Source organism: Notolepis coatsorum (assembly GCF_963971535.1).
Source record: "Notolepis coatsorum genome assembly, chromosome: 17".
NCBI lineage: Eukaryota > Metazoa > Chordata > Actinopteri > Aulopiformes > Paralepididae > Notolepis > Notolepis coatsorum.
Window position 1 is genome coordinate 88,526,862 of NC_140181.1, and position 21,463 is coordinate 88,548,324.

Genomic DNA, 21,463 nt, shown 5'->3' on the forward strand with positions numbered 1-21,463 from the left:
AATCATCCTGGGAGGGAGGCTGAGTGCTTAGTCACGGGGGAGGTACTGAGGTCATACATTTCATCTGACCCATGCCAGCCGGCCTCCTCATCTGTCTCTGTGTGTGTGTATGTGTGTGTGTTAATGGCCTCCACCACAGGGCTCGCTGGGGTTTTAGCTGGTCTGTATTGATCCGTCAGCCATTTGAGAACATCTAGATGGGTGGGGGGTGAATATAGAGAGCTGGGGCGGGGGTGGGGGCAGGTGCCTTGGCGCGCATGGGATAGGGGTACTAAAATCAAAGTGCTAGGGTGTGAAAAATAAATAAGCTCATTTCATAAAAAGGAACTTACATTTTTCTGAGCGTCAAACATGAGGCTGCGATAGAGTTGGGCAAATTGGCTGAAAGACACATCTCCATTCCTCAGCTCTGAGTCCTGTGAGCGGAAGAGAGACAGAAGTAGAGAGAGACCGAAGTAGAGAGAGAGACCGAAGTAGAGAGAGAGAGAAAAAAATAATTTGATAAGAGGATGTTAATATTATTACGGTAAACCACAAGTTATTAAGCTAAGATAACATCTTGTAGAGCAGGGCTATTCAACTGGCGGCCGATGATTCTGACCGGCCCGCAAAAGATTACATGATAATTATAAAAATATATATATATATATATATATATTTTTTTTTTACTTTTTTCTTTTCATGTCAACGTTCACATGCACAATTGAGCCAAAATTCACTCAATTAATGACAGCTTTCATTGATAAATTGAGGGAAAACTTTGCAAGTCGATTTGATGAATTTGACATGCCCAGAGAATTGATGCATTTTGTGAGCAACCCATTTGCCAATGTAGCTGCTATTTCCACAAAAGGACAAGAGTTCCTTGCATCACTTCACATTGATGAAGGTCTCCTGCAACTTGAAATAATTGACATGCAAGCATCATCTGCTCTGAAGCAGGCACTTGAGAATGAATCCACCACAACATTTTGGATAAAGTGTATTCATGTCAACACATTCCCCAAAATAAAAACGCTGGCAATATCTGTGCTAACAATGTTTGGCTCAACATACACCTGTGAATCCAGTTTCTATCACATGAATGCCATTAAAACAAGCAACAATGAGCATTTGCATCACTGTTTGCGGGTAGCCCTCACTTCCTTTTTTTGATCCACTTTTTCTCCCATTTTTTCTATATTTTCTCCCATCCCAATTTCGTATCATCCAATTCAACCCTCCCCTGTCACGAACGCTGTTTCTTGCCTCCCACAAGCCGGCTGCAATGTGGACTAAGTCATACATAGCACAAGTCCCCTCCGGTACTTGAGGTAACAGCAGTCGCATCTTTTCACCTGCGCAGCTCGATCTCTCAGTGTCGAGGAGTAACGCGTGGGAGGCTCACGCTGCCCCCGACACTTCCTGATTCTACTGCGCAGGCGCACCAACCGACTTGTAGGAGTCGCTTGTTCACAACGTCCGATCCCCACCCTTCAGTTTCCCTCCCCGTAATACGGCCAATGTGTATTACTGCGGACGACCAGCTAAACTGAAAACAATGTGGAGAGCTGGATTCGAACACGCGAATCCTAGCGTCTCCACACTGGTGGCGAGTGCCTTGCCCACTACACCACCTAGCCGCCCTTGGGTAGCCCTCACTTCCTATGAACCCTCTTTCTCTGCCATTGCCCAGTCAAAGAAGTGCAATCTCTCTCATTAGATGTGTGTATGTAGGATAGGCCCGTCTGCCCCCCACCCCCCTGATGTTTGAGAGTTAAGAGTGGACAATAAGTGCTAATAAGATGCTGTGATTTGCTGTTGTTGCACAGACATGAAGCACTTTTTCATAAGCTCAGTTGCACTATAAATGTGTTTTTTGTTCAAGTGTTGATGTTAGAATGTTCAGATGCACATCATGCACTTGTTTGTTTTTTATTTTATTTTTATATTGAAATGTGTAACAGGAGATGTTGCAGTTGTTGCACATAAATGAAGCACTTTTTTTGAAAAGTATACTACTTTTGCAATGTAGTTAAATAAAAGTTGTGAAAATGTGGTTGCGTGTTGTGTCAAGTGTACATATATTCATAGCACGGGGAGGCGCCGTGGCAGTCCGGCCCCTGGCCCCTTGGGTTTCTGACAATGTGGCCCCCTGAACAATTTAGTTGAATAGCCCTGTTGTAGAGGGAAGCAGAGCTCTAGTTAAATGGTGAGGGTTCAATAAGTGGAAGCAGGTTGAGAGCTCTAGCTGAACAGTGGAAGCAGGTTGAGAGCTCTAGCTGAACAGTGGAAGCAGGTTGAGAGCTGAACAGTGGAAGCAGGTTGAGAGCTGAACAGTGGAAGCAGGTTGAGAGCTCTAGCTGAACAGTGGAAGCAGGTTGAGAGCTCTAGCTGAACAGTGGAAGCAGGTTGAGAGCTCTAGCTGAACAGTGGAAGCAGGTTTGAGAGCTCTAGCTGAACAGTGGAAGCAGGTTGAGAGCTCTAGCTGAACAGTGGGGGCTCATAGGAGGGGAAGCAGGTTACCGGAAGCTTCTCTCGGAGGAACCTCATGTTGGGTACCCTGTAGTTAACCTGGCTCAGCATGCTCTTCAGATCCTTACAGGATATCCTAAAAACACACACACGTTTATATTAAAAATCACACTCAAAGACATTGATATGATTTTTTTTTATAAATAAGTGTGCAAACACGCATGCACTCACACCATTACTCGCTGGTCGCAAACACTGAGCTCACAAGTGGAATTTCTACATCCAGACATATTTCCCCCATTTCTCTATACCATCAGTGATGATCGCTTGTTTTGATTTCATTGTTACTGCTCTCTCTCTCTCTCTCTCTCTCTCTCTCTCTCTCTGGTGTGTCTTCCATTCTCTCCAGTCTGTTTCCTGCCCGTCAGGAAGTGGGGGTTGGTTGGAGTGTGTGTACGTGTCTGAGAGGTTAGTTCCTTCACTGCACCTCACTGTCACACTTCACAATCACAGGGCTGCACCTCCCTACCAGCCCCACCTCATCTATATACCCTCGCTCAGCGGTTTGCCTTCGCATGGGATCCGGGGGGGGGGGGGGGGGGGGTCAGGGTTGTCCCCAGCAAAGTTAGCACATTGGGAGAATTAAGTCCTAGCCATATCTTCGGAAAATGTGGCTAACAGTACATAGTACCCAAGTAAATGGAAGATTGCTCCACTTCTACAAGGTCCATTTGCATGTTCTCGGTATCTAGGGACATCTATGGACCTTGGGGAATGTATTCCCAGTGTTCCCAGAGATATTGTGTCTGTTATTATGCTTGAGTAAATTGTAACGATCCAAGGAGAATATTAATTATAATTTTGATAGGGTTAGGGTCTTTACTATTGGCTACATTTATAAACAAACCGAACATGAATTAATACGGACTGTATTAATGTATTTATGACGTGAAATAAATCTCTGCCCGGTAAGGGGTTAAGCAGTTCTGTACAACTGTAAATACTATGAGACTCAAATCTTCTTAGATGAGGGACTGACTGATAAAATCGTATCAAATGTGAGTCAGTGATATAATGCAGATCTCTCTGGGGGTCCCGACATGGAAAGGCTTGGGGCCATGTCTCTAGCTACTCAAGGGTAAGGCTGTCCCCAAAGCCCGTTTTTGGGATTCGAACTTCATCAGGTTTTTTCAAACGAACGTTCGAACCTTCGTTTTTAAATTCATTTTTTTTTTTTTTTTATATGTCTGTTTATTGGTTTTTTTTTCCAGTGCAACCATCATTTACAAATTATATGTACTTGAAAATGTTCTATTTGAAACACAAAAACAGAATACAAAGAACAGCAGACATCAAGACAAAGTGACATGCAGACAAACAAAAAAAAAATACAGTTTCAGAGAGATTTATAGTGTTGGTAATAAGAAATATATAAAAGAAAAAGATATATATATATATAATAATAATAAACATAATAAAGTAAAAATAAAGTATATAATAATAATTAAAAAAATAAAAAGTAAATTAGTTTTATTTTTTAAATAAGGCGATACCTTTGAAAAAGTGAGTACAGCAATTCATAGGTCAACCAACTCTGGTGTTGATTTGGTGCATCAAAGGAGAAAGTTTGAAGGGGAGGGATGGGTGAGTAGTGTACCAAGGGTATTGTGTGAGTGAGTATCAGTCTGGGACTATGGGAAGGTGGGTCCTCTCAACATAGGAAAAGAAGGGAGCCCACATAGAAAAGAACTTGTCTGTAGATCGTCGGAGTTTGTGTCGGATTTTTTCTAGTTTAATACAGTTAAGAATAGATTTAACCCAAAGGGCATGGGAAGGGGGTGAGGAGGATTTCCACTGAAGTAGGATTAACCGTCTCGCTAACAAAGTAACAAAGGCCAAGACCTCTTTGTTAGTATTTGTCAGTTGTAATAAGGGTGAGGAAACACCAAATAGCGCAGTCAGAGGATCTGGTTCCACCCGAGTACTGCATATTTCAGAGAGTGTATTGAATATGTTTTTCCAAAGGTCCACTAGGGATGGACAGCTCCAAAACATGTGCACATGGTTTGCTGGGGACCGATTACATCGTGGACAGTTAGGTTTCACACTTTTGTAAATTCTGGATAGTCTCATTGGAGTCCAGTGAGCTTGGTGGATGATTTTACATTGGATGAGACAATGTCGAGCACAGATGGAAGAGGTGTGGACCTTTTTGAGTGCTTTTTCCCACATGTCGTCAGATATCGCATCCCCCAATTCCTCCTCCCATGAGGACTTAATAATATTTAAGGAGGTGGACTGTAATGAGCATAGTTGCCTATAAATTCTCGACAGGGAGCCCTTTAGAGTGGGAAGAGGGGTAAAAAAAAATTCAAGTTGTGTTTCACCAGGAAGGATGGGGAACTGGGTATCTAAGCTGCGGACATAGCTCCGGATCTGTAAAAACCTAAAAAAATTACTTCTGGGGAGACCGTACTTAACCGATAATTGTTCAAACGTAGCAAAGGTATTGTCGATATAGAGATATTTAAATGTTCTAATACCGAGACTAGTCCAGGTTGAGAAAGCGCCATCAATCATAGATGGGGGGAAGGCCGGGTTTGAGGCCACCGGGGCAGCAAAAGATGTTGCGTGAAAGCCAAAGTGGCGTCTAGATTGGTTCCAAATTTTCATTGTTGATTTGACACATACATTTTTTGTAAAGGGGATATAAGGGCCTAAACTAGTGGCGTGGGCGAGAGAGGTCAGTGATGCCGGTACGGACGAGGCTGCCTCCATCTCCAGCCAAACTGGAGGTGAGGACATCCCACTACACTGTAGCCAAAACTGAACGGTCCTAAAGTTGGCAGCCCAGTAGTAGGACCTAAGATCCGGTAGTCCGAGGCCTCCATCTGATTTGGGCCTCTGTAAGAGCTGCTTTCTTATCCTGGGAGGCTTCTTGTCCCATATATAAGACAAAATCAGTTTTCTTAAAAAATGCATTGAGGAGAAAAATAGGTAGGCATTGAAAGAGATACAAAAATCTTGGGAGGGTGTTCATTTTAACAGAGTTAATTCTTGCAGCTAGAGAGAGGTGTAGTATAGACCAGCGTTCAAAATCATCCTTAGTACGAGTTAGGAGGGGGGCAAAGTTGGCCTGAAAGAGTTTGTTGAATTTGTCTGTAACATGTACCCCAAGATAAGTGAAGCCATCATGGGCAATCCTAAATGGCAGATTGTGTAGAGGAGACTTTTTTGCGGCTATATTAAGTGGCATCAGTTCACTCTTGTTAAGGTTCAGTTTATAGCCCGATAGGCTACCAAAGGATTCGATATTGATAAGGGCAGCGGGGACAGAAACAGAAAGATCAGATTTATACAATAATAAATCGTCCGCATACAACGATACCTTATGTTCATGGCCGTATCTAACTATACCTTTGATGAGAGGGTTAAGGCGGCGTGCTATTGCAAGAGGTTCTATGGCAAGGGCAAATAATAAAGGACTTAAAGGGCAACCTTGACGTGTTGAGCGCTGTAGGGGAAACCAACTGGATTGTGTGTCATTAGTCCTGACTGAGGCTTGAGGGGATGCATACAAAAGTCGTATCCAAGTAGTGAATTTAGAGCCAAAGCCGAATTTATTTAGGGTGTAGAAAAGGTATTTCCATTCCACCCTGTCGAATGCCTTCTCTGCATCTAGGGATATGACAGCCTCAGAAGTATTGGTCATAGAGGGGTTATGTATGATGTTAACTAAGCGTCTGAGATTAAAGAATGAGTGTCTATTTTTTATAAATCCTGTTTGATCAGGTGAGATAATTGACGGAAGGACTGATTCTAAACGTATTGCTAGGAGCTTGGCTAAGATTTTATAGTCTACATTTAGTAGGCTGATTGGACGATATGAAGCACATTCCAGAGGGTCTTTGTTTTTTTAAGTATTAGAGAGATCGTGGCTAAGGTAAGAGTCTGTGGGAGAGTGCCATTTACAAATGCTTCATTGTACATTTCGTTTAGGATAGGGGCTATCTTAGGAAGAAACTTCTTGTAGAACTCGGCTGAGTAGCCGTCCGGTCCTGGACTTTTCCCGGATTGAAGAGATTTTACGGCCATAAATTGTTCCTCAGTAGTAAGTGGCTGTTCTAATTTTCCTACCAGGTCTTGGCTAATTAAAGGAATATCGAGGGTGTGGAAGAAGTCATCTAATTCTGAGATATCGGGTTCGTTTTCATTCGTTATTGATCTCTTTGGGGTCTAAGGATATCCCAGACGATGTGCGGACTTTAGGAATCTGGTGTGAAGATGAGACCTGTCGCAGCTTGTGAGCTAGTAATTTATTGGCTTTATCTCCTTGTTCGTAATAAGTGCTTCTAGATTTGATAAGCAGTTCAGTAACCTGATCTGTCAGTAGTGTATCATGTTCTGCTTGCAAAGCTAGACGCTCCTTATAAGCATCTGGAGATGGCGATACAGCATATAATATTGTCTAATTGAGCGATACTGCGCTTCAATACAGATAGTCTGGTATTTTTCTGTTTACTCTCATATGCAGCATATGAAATTATTTCGCCTCTGAGATAGGCTTTCAAAGTTTCCCAGAGAGTCGATGCGGAGATGTTTGGGGTTCTATTTGTACTTAAGAAAAAGTCTATTTGGTTTGACACAAAATTTACAAAGTCATCTTTACTGAGCAGGTGGGTGTTCAGGCGCCAGGGTGGTCGTAGATTGGTGTCAGCCTGAAAGACTACTACTAGGGTAACAGGGGCATGATCAGAGATAATTATTGGAGTATACAAGCATGAAGATACGGAATGAAGAAGTCTGTCGTCTACAAGGAAGTAGTCTATACGTGTAAAGGTGTGGTGGACTGGTGAGAAGGAGTATACTTTACCAGATGGGTTAGATAATCTCCAAGGGTCAGAAACCGCATAATCAGACATAAAGGTCCGGACTACCCTAGCTGAGGTTGTCAAAGTGGTAGGTTTAGTGGAGGAACGGTTCAAATGTGGGTCCAGCCAGCAATTAAAGTCACCTCCTACTATAAACATGTGGGAAGACATATCAGGGAGAGTGGAAAAAACAGATTTAAAAAAATCCCCATTGTCCCAGTTAGGAGCATAGATATTGACAAGGAGTACATTTGTGTTAAATAACCTACCGCTGACAATTACATATCTGCCATTGCGGTCTGCAATCACATATAATCAATCATATAAAAGGTACTGATCTGTGAATTAGAATAGCCACCCCCCTGGCCTTACTCTGAAATGCGGAGTGAAACACTTGACCCACCCATCTGCTTCTAAGACTGGAATGTTGTGAGGTTTTAAGATGAGTCTCCTGCAGAAAAATAATGTGAGCCTTTAATTGGTGAAGGTGGTGGAGAACCTTACTACGTTTAACTGGGTTATTAATGCCTCTGCAATTCCAAGTAATAAGATTAAGACCATTTCCTCCTATCGAGCTGGCTACACCTGTCTGGGTCATGTCTTGGGAAAGAGAAGATGTGTAAAGAACAGGGTACCATGTAGACCAGAGATTTTGGTTGACCTTGAATGTGTAAAATCAAAGAACAAAAACGAGTAATACAGTACAGAAAACACAAAAACTAGAACCAAGAACGCATAATACAGTACAGAAAACACAAACATACAAAACAAGAACAAATAATACAGTACAAAACACAAAGAACACAGAAAACACCCTTTCCCTTGCCGAAGCATCTGTGAGATGCAAGCAAAACCCTAAATACCAAATTAGCCTAGAGAAAAACGTGGTAACTAACCTTTACTCTATGCTACCTGAGATGTGTGACCATTGGTACAAGATAAATCAAACATGAACATCAAACATAAATCAGGTTTCAATATATATATATATATCCTCAAACTAAATCCGCAATTTGAATAAATTGATTCATCTGATTAAATTAGTATTTTTTTTATTAAATCAACTTTCTTTAATGAATATAACTTAGCAGTTTTTTTTAATACTATAATATTAGTGTAGCCTAATCTTTATCTGCAACTGTGAAGAAAAACCCCATTGGTTTAAACGGAATGAATAGACCCATAAAAGAAATATAACATTTTTTAAATTCGAATTTTGATTTAGAATTTGAATGTTAACGTAACGAACGAACATTCGAACGTTCGAACATTCGGGCTCAGCCTTACTCAAGGGAGTAACACTTTTGAGTAGGGATGTCCGATATTATCGGCCGATATCGGCCTTAAAATGTGATATCGGAAAATATCGGTATCGGTTTAATTTTTTTTTTTTTTTTTAACATTTCTATAACCTTTATTTAAGCAAGCAAGTAAGAACAAATTCTGATTTTATTTATTGTCAAAAGTATGCATAATGTTGTGTTAATTCCACAACAAGAGATATGTAATGTTAATTACCTGAAATTATTAAATTTTTTGGGGGGGGGGGGGGGGGGGGGGGACCCTGCATATATCGGTAGATATCGGTATAGGTCAAAAAGCCAATATCAAGCATTCCTACTTTTGAGTACTAGTAGGCATGGGTCACAAATTGGAGTTGACAAGTCTGAGCAGTGTCTAATTTGACCCAAGAGTCAACTTGATGCTACTCCACAACGTACGTCCTCGGATTGGGCCGACTTACTTGTCTTCTCTGTTGCGATCGACGGCGTAGAACTGCTTCCGTAACCACCTAGAATACAGACAGAGGAATTACTGCATTTGAATCCACATCAAACACACACAGTACACTGGGCAACAGCAGAGGTAACCTCCTGTTGTGAGGTGAGAAATTTACATTTATATTTACATTTAAATGCCATGTAGATAATCTTGCAAGTAAACTGCATCAGAAGGTTGGCTTATTGTACAGAAACAAAACCAGTTTTCCTATGTTTAGCAGAAGGAATGTCATTGAAGCTTCTTTTTTGTCAGTTTTGGATAATGGAGATGTAGTTTATAAACATGCTGCTGCTTCCACTCTAAAGCCGCTGGACTCTGTATATCATTCTGGCCTTAGATGTATCACTGGTGACAGTTATGGTACCCATCATTGTATCCTATATGCTAAGGCTGGATGGTCCTCTCTGGCAGAGAGACGTGACTTGCATTGGCATCCGTTTACGCCTCACATCCCCTCATTGCTGGATTGGAGCTCTGGACCTTATCATACTCACTCTGGTGATTGGCTTTTACACTTAGGTTCCTAGAGTTTGCACTGAATTAGGAAAATCTGCTTTTAGCTTCTATGGCCCAGAAACTTGGAATGTTTTGCAATGCACTTTAAAACTCAATTCATAGTATCTCCTGGTCAGTTTAAATCTTTAATAGCAAACCACTTCACCAGTCTGCAGTTGTTTTTAATTATTCTAAATGTTTACTTGATCGACTTTCTGTTTCTCTATTGTTAAAATTCTTTTCAATTTATTATGCGTTTTATTTCTCTACATCATTGTGAATGAGAGCTTGCTCCCAATGATCCTTGAAGATTAAATGAAGATTGAACGAATGAATGAATTTGTGTATCTTTGCGTCTGTGTGTGTGTCTGTGTGTGTGTCTGTGTGTCTGTGTTTCTGTCTGTCTGTCTGTCTGTCTGTCTGCTGGTGTACATGCATGCATGCAGTTTAGTCTATGTTATAGCTTATTTATACAGTTAGCATAGCATAGTTTGTATAGATAGAATATACATTGTGTATTATGTAAAGTTTTATAGTTTATTTATAGCTTATTGAATTTATAGTTATAGCTTATAGTTATAGTTTGTATAGATACAAATATATTAACATGTTATGTATACGAATACGTTGTGTATTATGTTTACAAATCTACTATGGTTGAGGAGCCGGGAAAAACATGCATCTAAAAAAAAATTAAGAAATTGACAATAAAATAATCTAAGTCTACCTCTCGATCTGCAGCGGCGTGGGGGACTTCAGTGTGTCGGCCACCAGCCAGTTCAACCCCTTCACCCACATGGTCATCTCCTCGTCAGACGTCGCTGTGGATAAAACAGAAGCTGTGGGGTTAATGCCGTGTCGTCTTTGCCACAGATTACACCTGAAGAAGTGAGGCTGTCACCCTAGAGACTGGAGGTGTCACGGTAAAGAAAGTTAAGGATATAGAGATAGTCTTCCCCTTTCCTCAGTAAGCTTGTATGACAAGGTTTGGTATCTCAGGGTTCATAATTATGGTGTCTTCTTCACGCTAGCTTAGAAGCGGAGCCTGCTACGGCCTTCGAAAGACAGTGATGATAACGTCAGATGATCCGCTGGCTCATCGTTATGGTTCAGAGGGTTGAGAGTAAGAACAGGTTAACCCAGGTCAGGACTGAGGAGGAATTAGTTAGGCTTGTGGTGATCAATGAGGCTAATTGAAATATAACCTGTGGTTCTATTTTTTCACTATATATATATAACATAATGATGTTAGAAATAGACCTACTAGTAGGCTACAATTTAATAAAATTTTAATAACTCAAGAATTTCTATCTTATAATAATAATAATATGGAAACAAGATGATTTAATTAGTTTTATTAAATGTGTTAATATTACTGATAGGAATTTTTTCTTTCTAGAAACAAAAAAGGGTCGTCTCATATTCGGGTCAACATCTCATGTAGGAATCTGGTGAGTGTAGTGTGGTGTGGCGTACATGTGTGCGTGTTTACCTGCGAGGCTGAGTGCTTTGAGGCGGAACTCTGTGCCGTGCAGGATGACGAAGCAGTGGGCCTGGTCCAGCCTGGCGGCTGAGTCCTCCACATAGCGCTCAAAGTCACGTGACTTCTGTCCTGAACGAATCTCCTTGATCTCCCTGATGTCAACTGGAAAGACAGACACAAGTGTTTGCTAGTTAAGAAGCTAAATTTCCCCATTAACACATCCCACGCCGGAAACGGCTTACGACGTGTTTCAAGTTCATGCAAATTCTGCCATTCCACGGCGTACGACGTTATTGAGATAATATTTCATTTTTTCGCCATGTTATCCATAATTCCCTCACGGAGCCTGGTCTGATGCAGTGGGAGCAGGGTTTCCGTTAGAATTTTTTTTTGCCTGTCTCAGGGTCCGGTAGATTTAAATCTACCGGTCAAATGAGAGAAATTCCGGTCAGAGTTTGAGCTTAAAAATAATTGACATCCTCAAGGCATGTAGATTTATAATATTTTAACTTAAAACTAGGCTACTTTTGCGTATACAATCATTATATTCCAAATAAAATAAGTCCCGAGACTCCGTGCTGCTGCCGACTTTAAATCAAATAGGTGTCTGTGGGCAGTCGCCCGACATTAATAAACAGCAGTCTGTTATAATCACATTTTTATGAGCTAACGAATTCCGTTATATTGGACATTTGTATTAATTATATCAAGCGAAGAACTGAGAAATTTGGCAGAGAGACAGCAACATTATCGTGGGTTTGCGTGATGACTCTCTCCACCTCGCAACGACTTATTTGCAAAGAGCATGGCGCTGCAGACCAGCAGATTCAGCTGTTTTAAGGCTCTATCTGGGGACCGCTCAACAGCGCCCCCCACCCAACAGCTGAATTGCCAATGGCTGAATTGGAGTACTGCACTTTGCCGGTACAGATGGGTGGGTTATGGTGGTTTCTGCGGCTCTGCAGCTGCATGCAGTCGCAAATCTAGCAGCAGCCAGCTCACGCTGACAACAGCGGTGTCATTATTATACCTGCTTGGTGAAGCAACGATGAAACAAATGTAATGATTGTTTGGTTCATCGCATAGGCCATTTAATTTTAGCCTATTTTAATACAATTCAAATAATCAAATTGTGCTTAGAGGGAATTATTTTCACGGGACATTAAGACCGGAGAGATTAAATATGTCGGACTTCAACAGATTTTGCCGGTCAAATACCGGTAATTACCGGCTAACGGAAACGCTGAGTGGGAGCCTGCACAACTCTGCAATGCTTCAATACTGCCGCCTGGTGGATGATCGGCGAAATGGACGAGTCGATCTCGGTGCGTCTGGGAAATGCGTCCGGCACTCACATATTGTCGCGGGACTCTAGACACACAGTGTATATGGATCGCTGCCATAACTAGGGATGGGTACCTTTCACATTTGAACCGATACCGGTACCTGTGAATCGATACCGGTACCCAACGGTACCTTTTTTTCTGTACTTTAGTCTCAAGAAATTTAATTTACCTACCTCAGTCGTAAAAAAAAGAATCCAAACTTCAAATAACTACAATTTCGACAGTTTTCGGCTCGTCATTGCTCCGACTGCTTTGTTGTTGTTATGTACCATGAGCCTGATCACTCCTGTGTCACTGCCTGATCACTGCTGTGTCACTGGGCATACAGGTGAGGGCTGCTAATTAGCTAATTGCTGCTGATTGGTTACCTGCTGGGAGCTTAAAACCAGCCCTTGAGTCACACATGCAGGGTCTGTGGTTAGAGGAGTGTGGGTTAACAGTAGGGCTGACCTTCGAATTTTTTTTGGCAATCGAAGCTTCGGGGCCGAGCTTCGATTTGAATTCGAAGCTTCGAATTAATTTTTTTTTATTAATTTTCTTTTTTATATAATTTTTTATTTTTTTTTATCTTATGTTGTGGGACTTGTACAGCACTTGGTAAACTTTGTTGTTTTTAAATGTGCTCTATAAATAAAGTGGATTGGATTAATGAATTAAGTAGCCCCTTTCGTGACTGTGACGCAGCCAACACGGCTGTGTGATTTAATTCAAGGTGGATCGCTGTTCGTTTGAACAACTTCAGATTTCATGGGAACTACCAATCCCCCAAATCAAGAACTCACCAAAACATCTCAGTAGCACCTCATCTAAATGTTCTATTTCATATATGGAGATTCATATTTATTTATGTATTGCATGCATTTCTACATTTTATTTCCTATTTTGTTTATTCATCCCAGTATCTTTCTTTCTTATGTGTGGAATTCTACAAGGCATTTACATTCACATTTACATTTTTATCCAAAGCGACTTACAAGTTCTGTACGACAGGTCATCAGGAAGGATACAACTCTATCAGCTGAGTAACAATATTCATCAAAGTGTTGCGTGTTACAGTGTAGGTTAGTTTATTAGGACAAGTGCATGACAGTAAGGTTAGTTAGGGTTAGATTTATTTTATTTTATTTCAGATAATGGTTGAAGAAGTGAGTCTTTAGTCGACGGCGAAAGATTGGACGGGATTCGGCTGTCCTAACTGGGGTGGGTAGTTCATTCCACCATTGTGGGGCAAGGACTGAGAATAGGCGTGTAGGTGGTGTATATGTGTTTGAGGATGATATCCTTCAAACAGGCAATAGTGATGATATAATTTGGGCAGTGCTGAGCTGGGTTCCTCTCCTCCAGTGTATTTGTCCCCCGGCCCCACCCAATGGCCCCATGCACACACAGAAGTAAAAATTAAAATTAAAATTGAAAAAAAGAAATTGGAAAAAAAAATATTTTTTTAATGTTCGAAGCTTGTGCCATCGAACGAAGCTTCGAAGCATTTAAGACAGCCCTAGTTAACAGATAGTTATCACGGTCTTCTATTCTTGTTTCTTTAGTTAGTATCAGTATTTCATGGTTAAAGTAGTCTTTTGGGTTAAACACAGGTTTTTGGTGTTGGTTTGCACATAGGTTGCGTGCCTTCGAGCCAGGGTCGTAACAGTTGGGCGCTCGTCCGGGATATTTACCCCTAGAAATTGTTTGGTGGTTTTTTTTTTTTTGTGTTGCATGGTGTGTCATGGTGTTCGTTACATATTGTGTAACGTGGGGGCTTGAGCCGTTTCATCAAACAGGTGAGTATGCCTTATTTGTTTGTAATTTGATGTGACTACTTATGCTGTTAAAATATATAGTTTAGTGGGCACCACATGTAGATAGGGACATTCTTTTCTGGTTGTTGGTTAGCTTCCTGTGCACCACATACTCCTGGGGCAGTCAGGGAAGTGATTAGCACCATCTACTTGTCTGGTACCATACCATGTACTGGACGGGTGGATGGTCAAATATGATCTTTGGCTGGTAGCAGGTGTGGTTGAAGATGGTTAGGTCTACAGGGCATTAGCTTAAGGGTAGGTAGATTAGGGGGCCAGAAAACAGGTAGTGTGGTAGGGCCTGATTTAGTGTTTCTTAGGGTAGACATGTGGTGGGCCGGTTTTGACTGCAGTTTAGATGTAGAAGCGTAAGTAGTCATATCAGGTTAGAAGGGGCACCTGTTTGAATTTGTTTGTTGTATTTATTTAGTTTGTTTTGAGTGTTTGGTTAGCATACCTGTTAGCACCTGACCTCCTGCGTGTATGACACGTCTATTTATTTCAGGGTGGTTGTTTTTTATTAAATTTTTTGCAAATTAGAAAGGTGCGCTCAGTAGAGCACACATTTCCACTGTGTCCCTTTATGGTTATTAGTATTGGCATTAGCATTCTTTATGGTTCTTCAGTGGTTCTGTAGTGTGTCTTCAGTGGTGCTTCGTGGTTCTTCAGTGTTTCTTTAGTGGCTCTTTGGTGGTTCTTTAGGTAGATTGTGTGTGTGTTAGGGTGCTTTTGGCCTCTTTTTTTTTGTTGACTCTAAGGTGGGCAGGGTGTGGCGCTGGTGCAGTAAAGATGGCTTCCATCAAGGACTTTGTTGATCACCCGTCTCATGACATGTTGGAGAGGTTTTCAAAGGAACAGCTTCTGGAGCTTGCTGTGCATTACAAGGTAGAGCTGACTGCCAGTGAGAAGCGTTTGAAGCCAACTGCCTTGAGTGCTTTGAGGGTGTTACTCATTAGAGAGCAGGTGCTTGTGGCGAGGGTGGAGGAGCCTCCTTTGTCTGACGTGTCTCCGCTATTATCTGGTGCAGAGGGTGAGTGGAGGATTAGAGAGTTGGAGTTTAGGGAAAGGCAGCTACAGCATGAGGAGAGGAGCGTGAGTTTAAGGATAAACAAATGTTGCTGGAGCACGAGGGTGCTCTGCCTTCAGAGTCGCGTTTCGGTTTTGATGTCGGCAAAAATATTAGGATGGTGCCTCCTTTTGTTGAAGGATGTGGAAAAGTATTTTCCCCTTTTTGAACGGGTGGCAACCACGTTGAAGTGGCCTGATACGGCCTGGACGCTGCTGCTGCAGTGTGTTCTTCTTGGTAAGGCTCAAGAAGCCTATACTGCTCTGTCCCTTGAACAAAGTGCTGACTATGAGCTTGTTAAAGCTTCCATATTGAGGGCTTATGAGTTAGTCCCAGAGGCCTATCGTCAGCGTTTTAGAGCCTATCGCAGGTCGGAAGGACAGTCTTATGTTGAATTTGGAAGAGAGAAGGAGAACCTGTTTGACAGGTGTTGCACTTCTCAGAAAGCAGAGTCGAGAGAGCAGCTTAGACAGTTGATTCTCCTAGAGGAATGTAAAAGATGTGTTCCTGATACCGTTTCCACTCATCTAAACGAGCGTAGGGTATCGAAGATAGGCGACGCCGCTGTCTTCGCTGATGAGTTTGTGTTGACACACAAGTCCGTTTTTTTGGAGGACTACCGTGTTGAGTCCAGGGATAGGAGTCCTGTTCAGGGGGGCCGTTTCCCAAAACCTGTGTCTGCTGGTCAGTTAACTTCACCTCCTAGGCGGGGTGGTTCTGCTGGTGCATTCCCAGAAGGGATTATCTGTTTCTACTGTAAAGAACCTGGTCATATCGTTGCTGGGTGCCCGGTGCTTGAGCAAAAAAAATTCAGAACGGTGGCTCTGGTAGAAACCATATGCAGAACACCTATGCCAACGTTAGAGGGTGATGGGGGAAGTATAAAACGTGTGGACAAAGAGCTCGAGGGTTCCTCAAGATTTATGATGGATGGATTTGTTTCCCTGACTAATGCACTAGAGTCCAAACAGGCTATAACGATTTGGAGAGATACCGGTGCTTTTCAGTCCCTCATTCTGGAGGGGGTTTTGCAGTTTTCAGAAAACTCTTCTTTGCATTCCGGTGTCGTTGTTCGGGGCTGGATTTGTGGATGCACCTTTGCATGAGGTCACGCTCAATTCTCCCTTAGTATCAGGCAATGTTGTTGTGGGGGTATGTTCTCACATTCCCATAAGGGGGGTGTCCTTCATTCTAGGGAATGATTTGGCTGGTGACAGTGTTGGCTACTCCAGTTGTAACTCCCATTCCTGTGGTTTCTGAGGTCCCTAATGAGCTGGCACAGAAACATCCAGGAGTGTTCCCTGTGTGTGCTGTGACACGAGAAATGTCAAAGGACAAAAGTGATGTTGTTGATACTTCGACTTGGGACATTACACTTAGTGACACATTCGTTGTTGAATTGAAATGTGTACCCGTTGAGAATTTTGGAAAGCACACTGTGGATGTACCTCTGCATAATGATTCTCTCGATTGTGCCTTTGTGTTAGGCCCGGTGGTGAAACCAGCGTTGACATGCGTGCCGGAGAGGCATGTGGTAGGAGATGATCTGGCAGCGCAGTGTCTCAAGGTCTTCTCAGCCTGTACGGTGGCTGAGGCCACGAACGAATTGGAGGATGAGTGTGGGAAGGATGCTATGAGAGGTGCTGTTGATTCATGCGACACCGTTCTAGTTGAAGAGGCTACTAGGCCTGACTTAGGCTGCCAGCCTTCCCACAGTAGCTCTATTGTCCCTAATGTTTCACTTGTGGGCAGGGATGGTCCCAGTATGTCAGTTGATGATTCTGACATTGATCCACGTGTCCACACTGATTCTCTGCCATGCACTAGGTGTGATGGTCAACCTAGTTACCTGTGTCCTGTGGAGCAGGAGCCGCCTTCGCGACCTGGTCTGTTGAGTGGCAGCCATTTTGATCAGGACAATGTTATTCTGGGTGACGCCATTTTAGATGGTGTTCCAGACGTTTTTGTGACTGACGTATGTATTGCCATGTTCCAGGGACGGTGGGGCTATACCTGAGGCGGTACATCCTACTCTGGATGTTCACGGTTTGCAGTATCCTGAACTACCAGTGCCAGGTGGGATGGAGATGGGCGCGGTGGTGGTATCAGAGATCTATGGTTTTTGTTTTTCTGTGTTCTGTCCTGTTGAGCGCAGTGAGATTAGTTCTCAGATTGATTTTGGTTTGCAGTCTATTTTTGACAGGTCGGTATCGGTGGAGGGGCCTGTTGAAAGGGGGCTCATATATGATGAGGTCTTGGTTGGTCGACGGGGTCCTAGGTCTTACACATCAGGGGAGGAGGCGCCTGCCCCACTGCAGCCATGTACCGCAGTGGCGGAACCTTTTGTGAGGTCTAGCTTGCTCGAGAGTCGGGACAGGGTTGTTTTTTGTTTTACACAGCATTGGCAAATGTTCCACAGTGGGGTGCATACAACACGGTTGGTGGTCGTGTTCGACAGGGGCCGGCCCGTTATCGCTGTTGTGGTAGTGGCCCTGACAACTAATGGGTCACAGTTGTTTTTTGTTTATGCGTTGATGTATAGTGGTTGCCTCTTGGGCAACCAGTTTGGTGGGAGAGGTGTTATGTACCATGAGCCTGATCACTCCTGTGTCACAGTCACTGCCTGATCACTGCTGTGTCACTGGGCATACAGGTGAGGGCTGCTAATTAGCTAATTGCTGCTGATTGGTTACCTGCTGGGAATTTTTTTTAATTTTTTTTTTATTTTATTTTTTTTTCGGTTTCTCACTTGATTCGATACTCTGTAGTACCGACGTGTTTCGGTTCGGTGCCTCAAAAGTACCGAATTCGGTACCCATCCCTAGCCATAACTCAATAATCGACATGATTTGGGCGTGTATTATTATTATACAAACCGGAAATGGATCGACTCGATCGCCGTCAAATAAGTGGGATCTTTTTGCTCCAGTCTCATCACCCAACGGTAAGCGGACGCTGACGTCATTTTCAAGGCGATTGTACATTTGTTTACAAACCAACTGATCAATAAATCAACCCATACTACATAAAGCATTTACTGACGATCACAGACTTATAAACGACCCCCCCCCCGTTCATCCACGCATGATGAGTCATAACGTTTAGGATCGTATTCAGTTGGATTTTTTAATATAGCGTGTATCACGAATAAACTGCAATCGATAATCTATATTATGCGTTTAGGCCTATAACTAGCGTTCTAGGAATTACTGCAGAAAACGATAAAAACATTTATATTCTAACAGTATTTTCGTATGAATGAAAAAGTATAACGTTCCCACATCCTGAACGATAGATATTCGATGTTGAATGGGTCATAATAATGTCAATTTAGCAATACAATTTAAAAAGTTATAGCCCTGCAAAGAAGGTAAACATCTCCATAGACTAGAGTGGTGGCAGAGAGTGGTATAAGATGCTCAAATTGCGTGGCAGGGAATGTGTTAAGAAGCAACATTTCCCCATTAAGAAGCGGTATTTCCCCTGCTCAAGGGAAGATGACCAGTTTGCGCCGATCAGGGGGGAAAATGGACGTGGCGGCTGGTCACTATAGCCCCCCTCCCGCGCGCAAGCGTGCCACGGAACGGCTCTTCAAATTCGTACGCCAATGTTCTACCAGCAGCAAAAAAAAGTTTGTCTCAGCCTCTGCGTTATGATATTATGATTAGGGCTGTCAGTTTATCGCGTTAATTAATTACACAGCAAATTATCATGATATGAAAATGAACTAAAAATGTATTAAAAGGGGCGCCACAGTGGCGAACCACATAGCGCGCTCAGCCGCGACACGGGCGACCCGGGTTCAATTCCTGAATCCGTCGTTATTTCCCGAATGTCTTCCCCCCACTCTGTCTCCCATTTCTCCTCTGTCTCTCCCTACTGGACTGCCCAGTAGTAATAAAGCGATAAAACGCCAAAAAAAAAAATCTTAAAAAAATTAAATATATATATTTATTATTTAAATATTTTTTTAATCTCATTCATTCCATAAGAACGTAGAATACACATTTACAGGGGCGGTCAGGTGGCGTAGCGGAGATTGCGTTTGTCACCAACGCCGGAGACGCTGGATTTGCCTGTTCGAATCCAGCTCCCGGCGTGTCACCAGCTTCGCTGGCCGTTCATTCACACTAAGGGTGGGAAAGCTGGCGGGGTGGATCCGGGTCGTTGTAAACAGCGACTCCTACAGTTCGGTCGGGGCGCCTGCTCAGCGCGGATAGGATCTAAGGGGGGTAGTGTGATCCTTCCACACATTACACCCTCTCAGTGAGAGTCCTCGCTGCCAGGTGAAAATAAGCGGTTGATTGGCTAGACGTGTGTCGGAGGAAGCACGTGATAGCCTCCACTGAATGAGAATATCAATTAAAAAAAATCGTAAAACTGAATAACACCATGCTAAAATTGACCAGACCTGAAAAATCTAAGCAAATGAATAAATGGAAGATGATTAAACAGAAGGTTTTGTAGATACAGTACTGAATTCTGCCATCCGGACACATGCCATTTGAAATACGATTATAGAATATATAATATCAGATGGGCGGCTACGTGGCGTAGTGGGCAAGGCGCTCGCCACGAATGCGGATACGCTGGGATCGCCTGTTCGATCCCAGCGCTCCACATTGCTTTCAGTTTAGCTGGTCGTTCATACTAATACACATTGGCCGTATTAGGGGGTGGGAAACTGATGGGTGGGGATCGGGCGTTGTGGACAGCGACTCCTACAGGTCGGTTGGTGCGCCTGCGCAGTAGAATCAGGAAGTGTCGGGGGCAGCGTGAGCCTCCCACGCGTTACTCCTCGCCACTGAGAGATCGAGCTGCGCAGGTGAAAAGATGCGACTGCTGTTACCTCAAGTACCGGAGGGGACTTGTGCCATGTATGACTTAGTCCACATTGCAGCCGGCTTGTGGGAGGCAAGAAACAGCGTTCGTGACAGGGGAGGGTTGAATTGGATGATACAAAAATTGGGATGGGAGAAAATCTAGAAAATGGGAGAAAAAGTGGATAAAAAAAATATATATAGAATATCAGGTCTAAAATAGTTATGCGATTCAAATGAGATTAATTAATTACAAATCCTGTAATTAATTAGATAAATTTTTTTAATCGCCTGACAGCACTAATTATTAGGGGTGGGAATCACCAGTTTCATCGTGATACGATACGATATCGATTCTTTGGACAACGATACGATATTTGCCGATATCACAAAGTCTCTCACGATACAATACGATTAGATTCAGGTGCCTGCGATCGATATGAGATGATATCATATGCCCATTTAACACAATCAATTACGAGACTCGCCACAGGATTTTCAAAATAAGAGTATCGATATGAATCGATCTTATTACATCGCATCGATCCGATCGTTGATAATTACATCGATGTATCGATCTGGATCGATGTATCGTCCCACCCCTACTAATTATGATATGAAAATGTAATTGTAGTGCCGTCAGACCCGGATACGGGTTGTCTTTTCCCTTTATTTTCTTCCGAGTGCTTCGTTTACATGTTAAAATCACGATGATTTTCTTCATGCCCCCACACCCCTACAGGGGTTTGGTTTACAAACATGTCCCCTTTTTCACCTCTTATCAGTTTGTAAGTCTGGTTATATACTGTAGTTACTGAAACTGAGTGAATATGGCACAGCCCCACCCAGAATATTTTTCACCAGTGGCCATTGGACGTGGCCAACAGCCAAATGCTGATGAACATTTATGTATTTGAATACCAAACTCGCAGTTGAATGTAAATAAAACATTATTGATATAAGGTGAAATGAAAATGAATCACTGCAAAAATCATAATCACGATTATGTTGGTCAATATTGAGAGATCAATTATTTTTGAAAACATGATGAATTTATTGAATAAAAAAAACTTTAACCTTCTTTTTAACAGTGGATTTCCTTGAAACGTTAAACATAATTCAACTGAAAAACTAAAACATGACCCGGTTTAAAAACATGACCAGACTTAAAAACATGACTTGCAAAAAAAATAAAAAATAAAAATGATCCGACTTAAAAACATGACCCGGTTTAAAAACATCACCAGACTTAAAAACCATGACCCAACTAAAAACCAAGACCAGACTTAAAAACCATGACCTGCTTTAAAAACATGACCCAACTAAAAAACATAACCTGGTTTAAAAACA

At 42.4% G+C, this 21,463-nt stretch overlaps 1 protein-coding gene across 4 annotated transcripts in view; it reads right to left on the reverse strand.

The window, feature by feature from the left end:
- Positions 1-21,463, reverse strand: part of plcg1 (phospholipase C, gamma 1) — a 95,158-nt gene that overhangs the window by 49,950 nt on the left and 23,745 nt on the right. For all 4 annotated transcript variants that reach the window (XM_084333892.1, XM_084333890.1, XM_084333891.1 and 1 more), the window contains exons 3-7: positions 11,095-11,247; positions 10,330-10,423; positions 9,070-9,117; positions 2,506-2,590; positions 333-416 (exon numbers count right to left, since the gene is read on the reverse strand). In XM_084333892.1, coding sequence (XP_084190018.1) covers positions 333-416; positions 2,506-2,590; positions 9,070-9,117; positions 10,330-10,423; positions 11,095-11,247 — 464 coding nt within the window. The remainder of the gene's footprint in view (positions 1-332; positions 417-2,505; positions 2,591-9,069; positions 9,118-10,329; positions 10,424-11,094; positions 11,248-21,463) is intronic.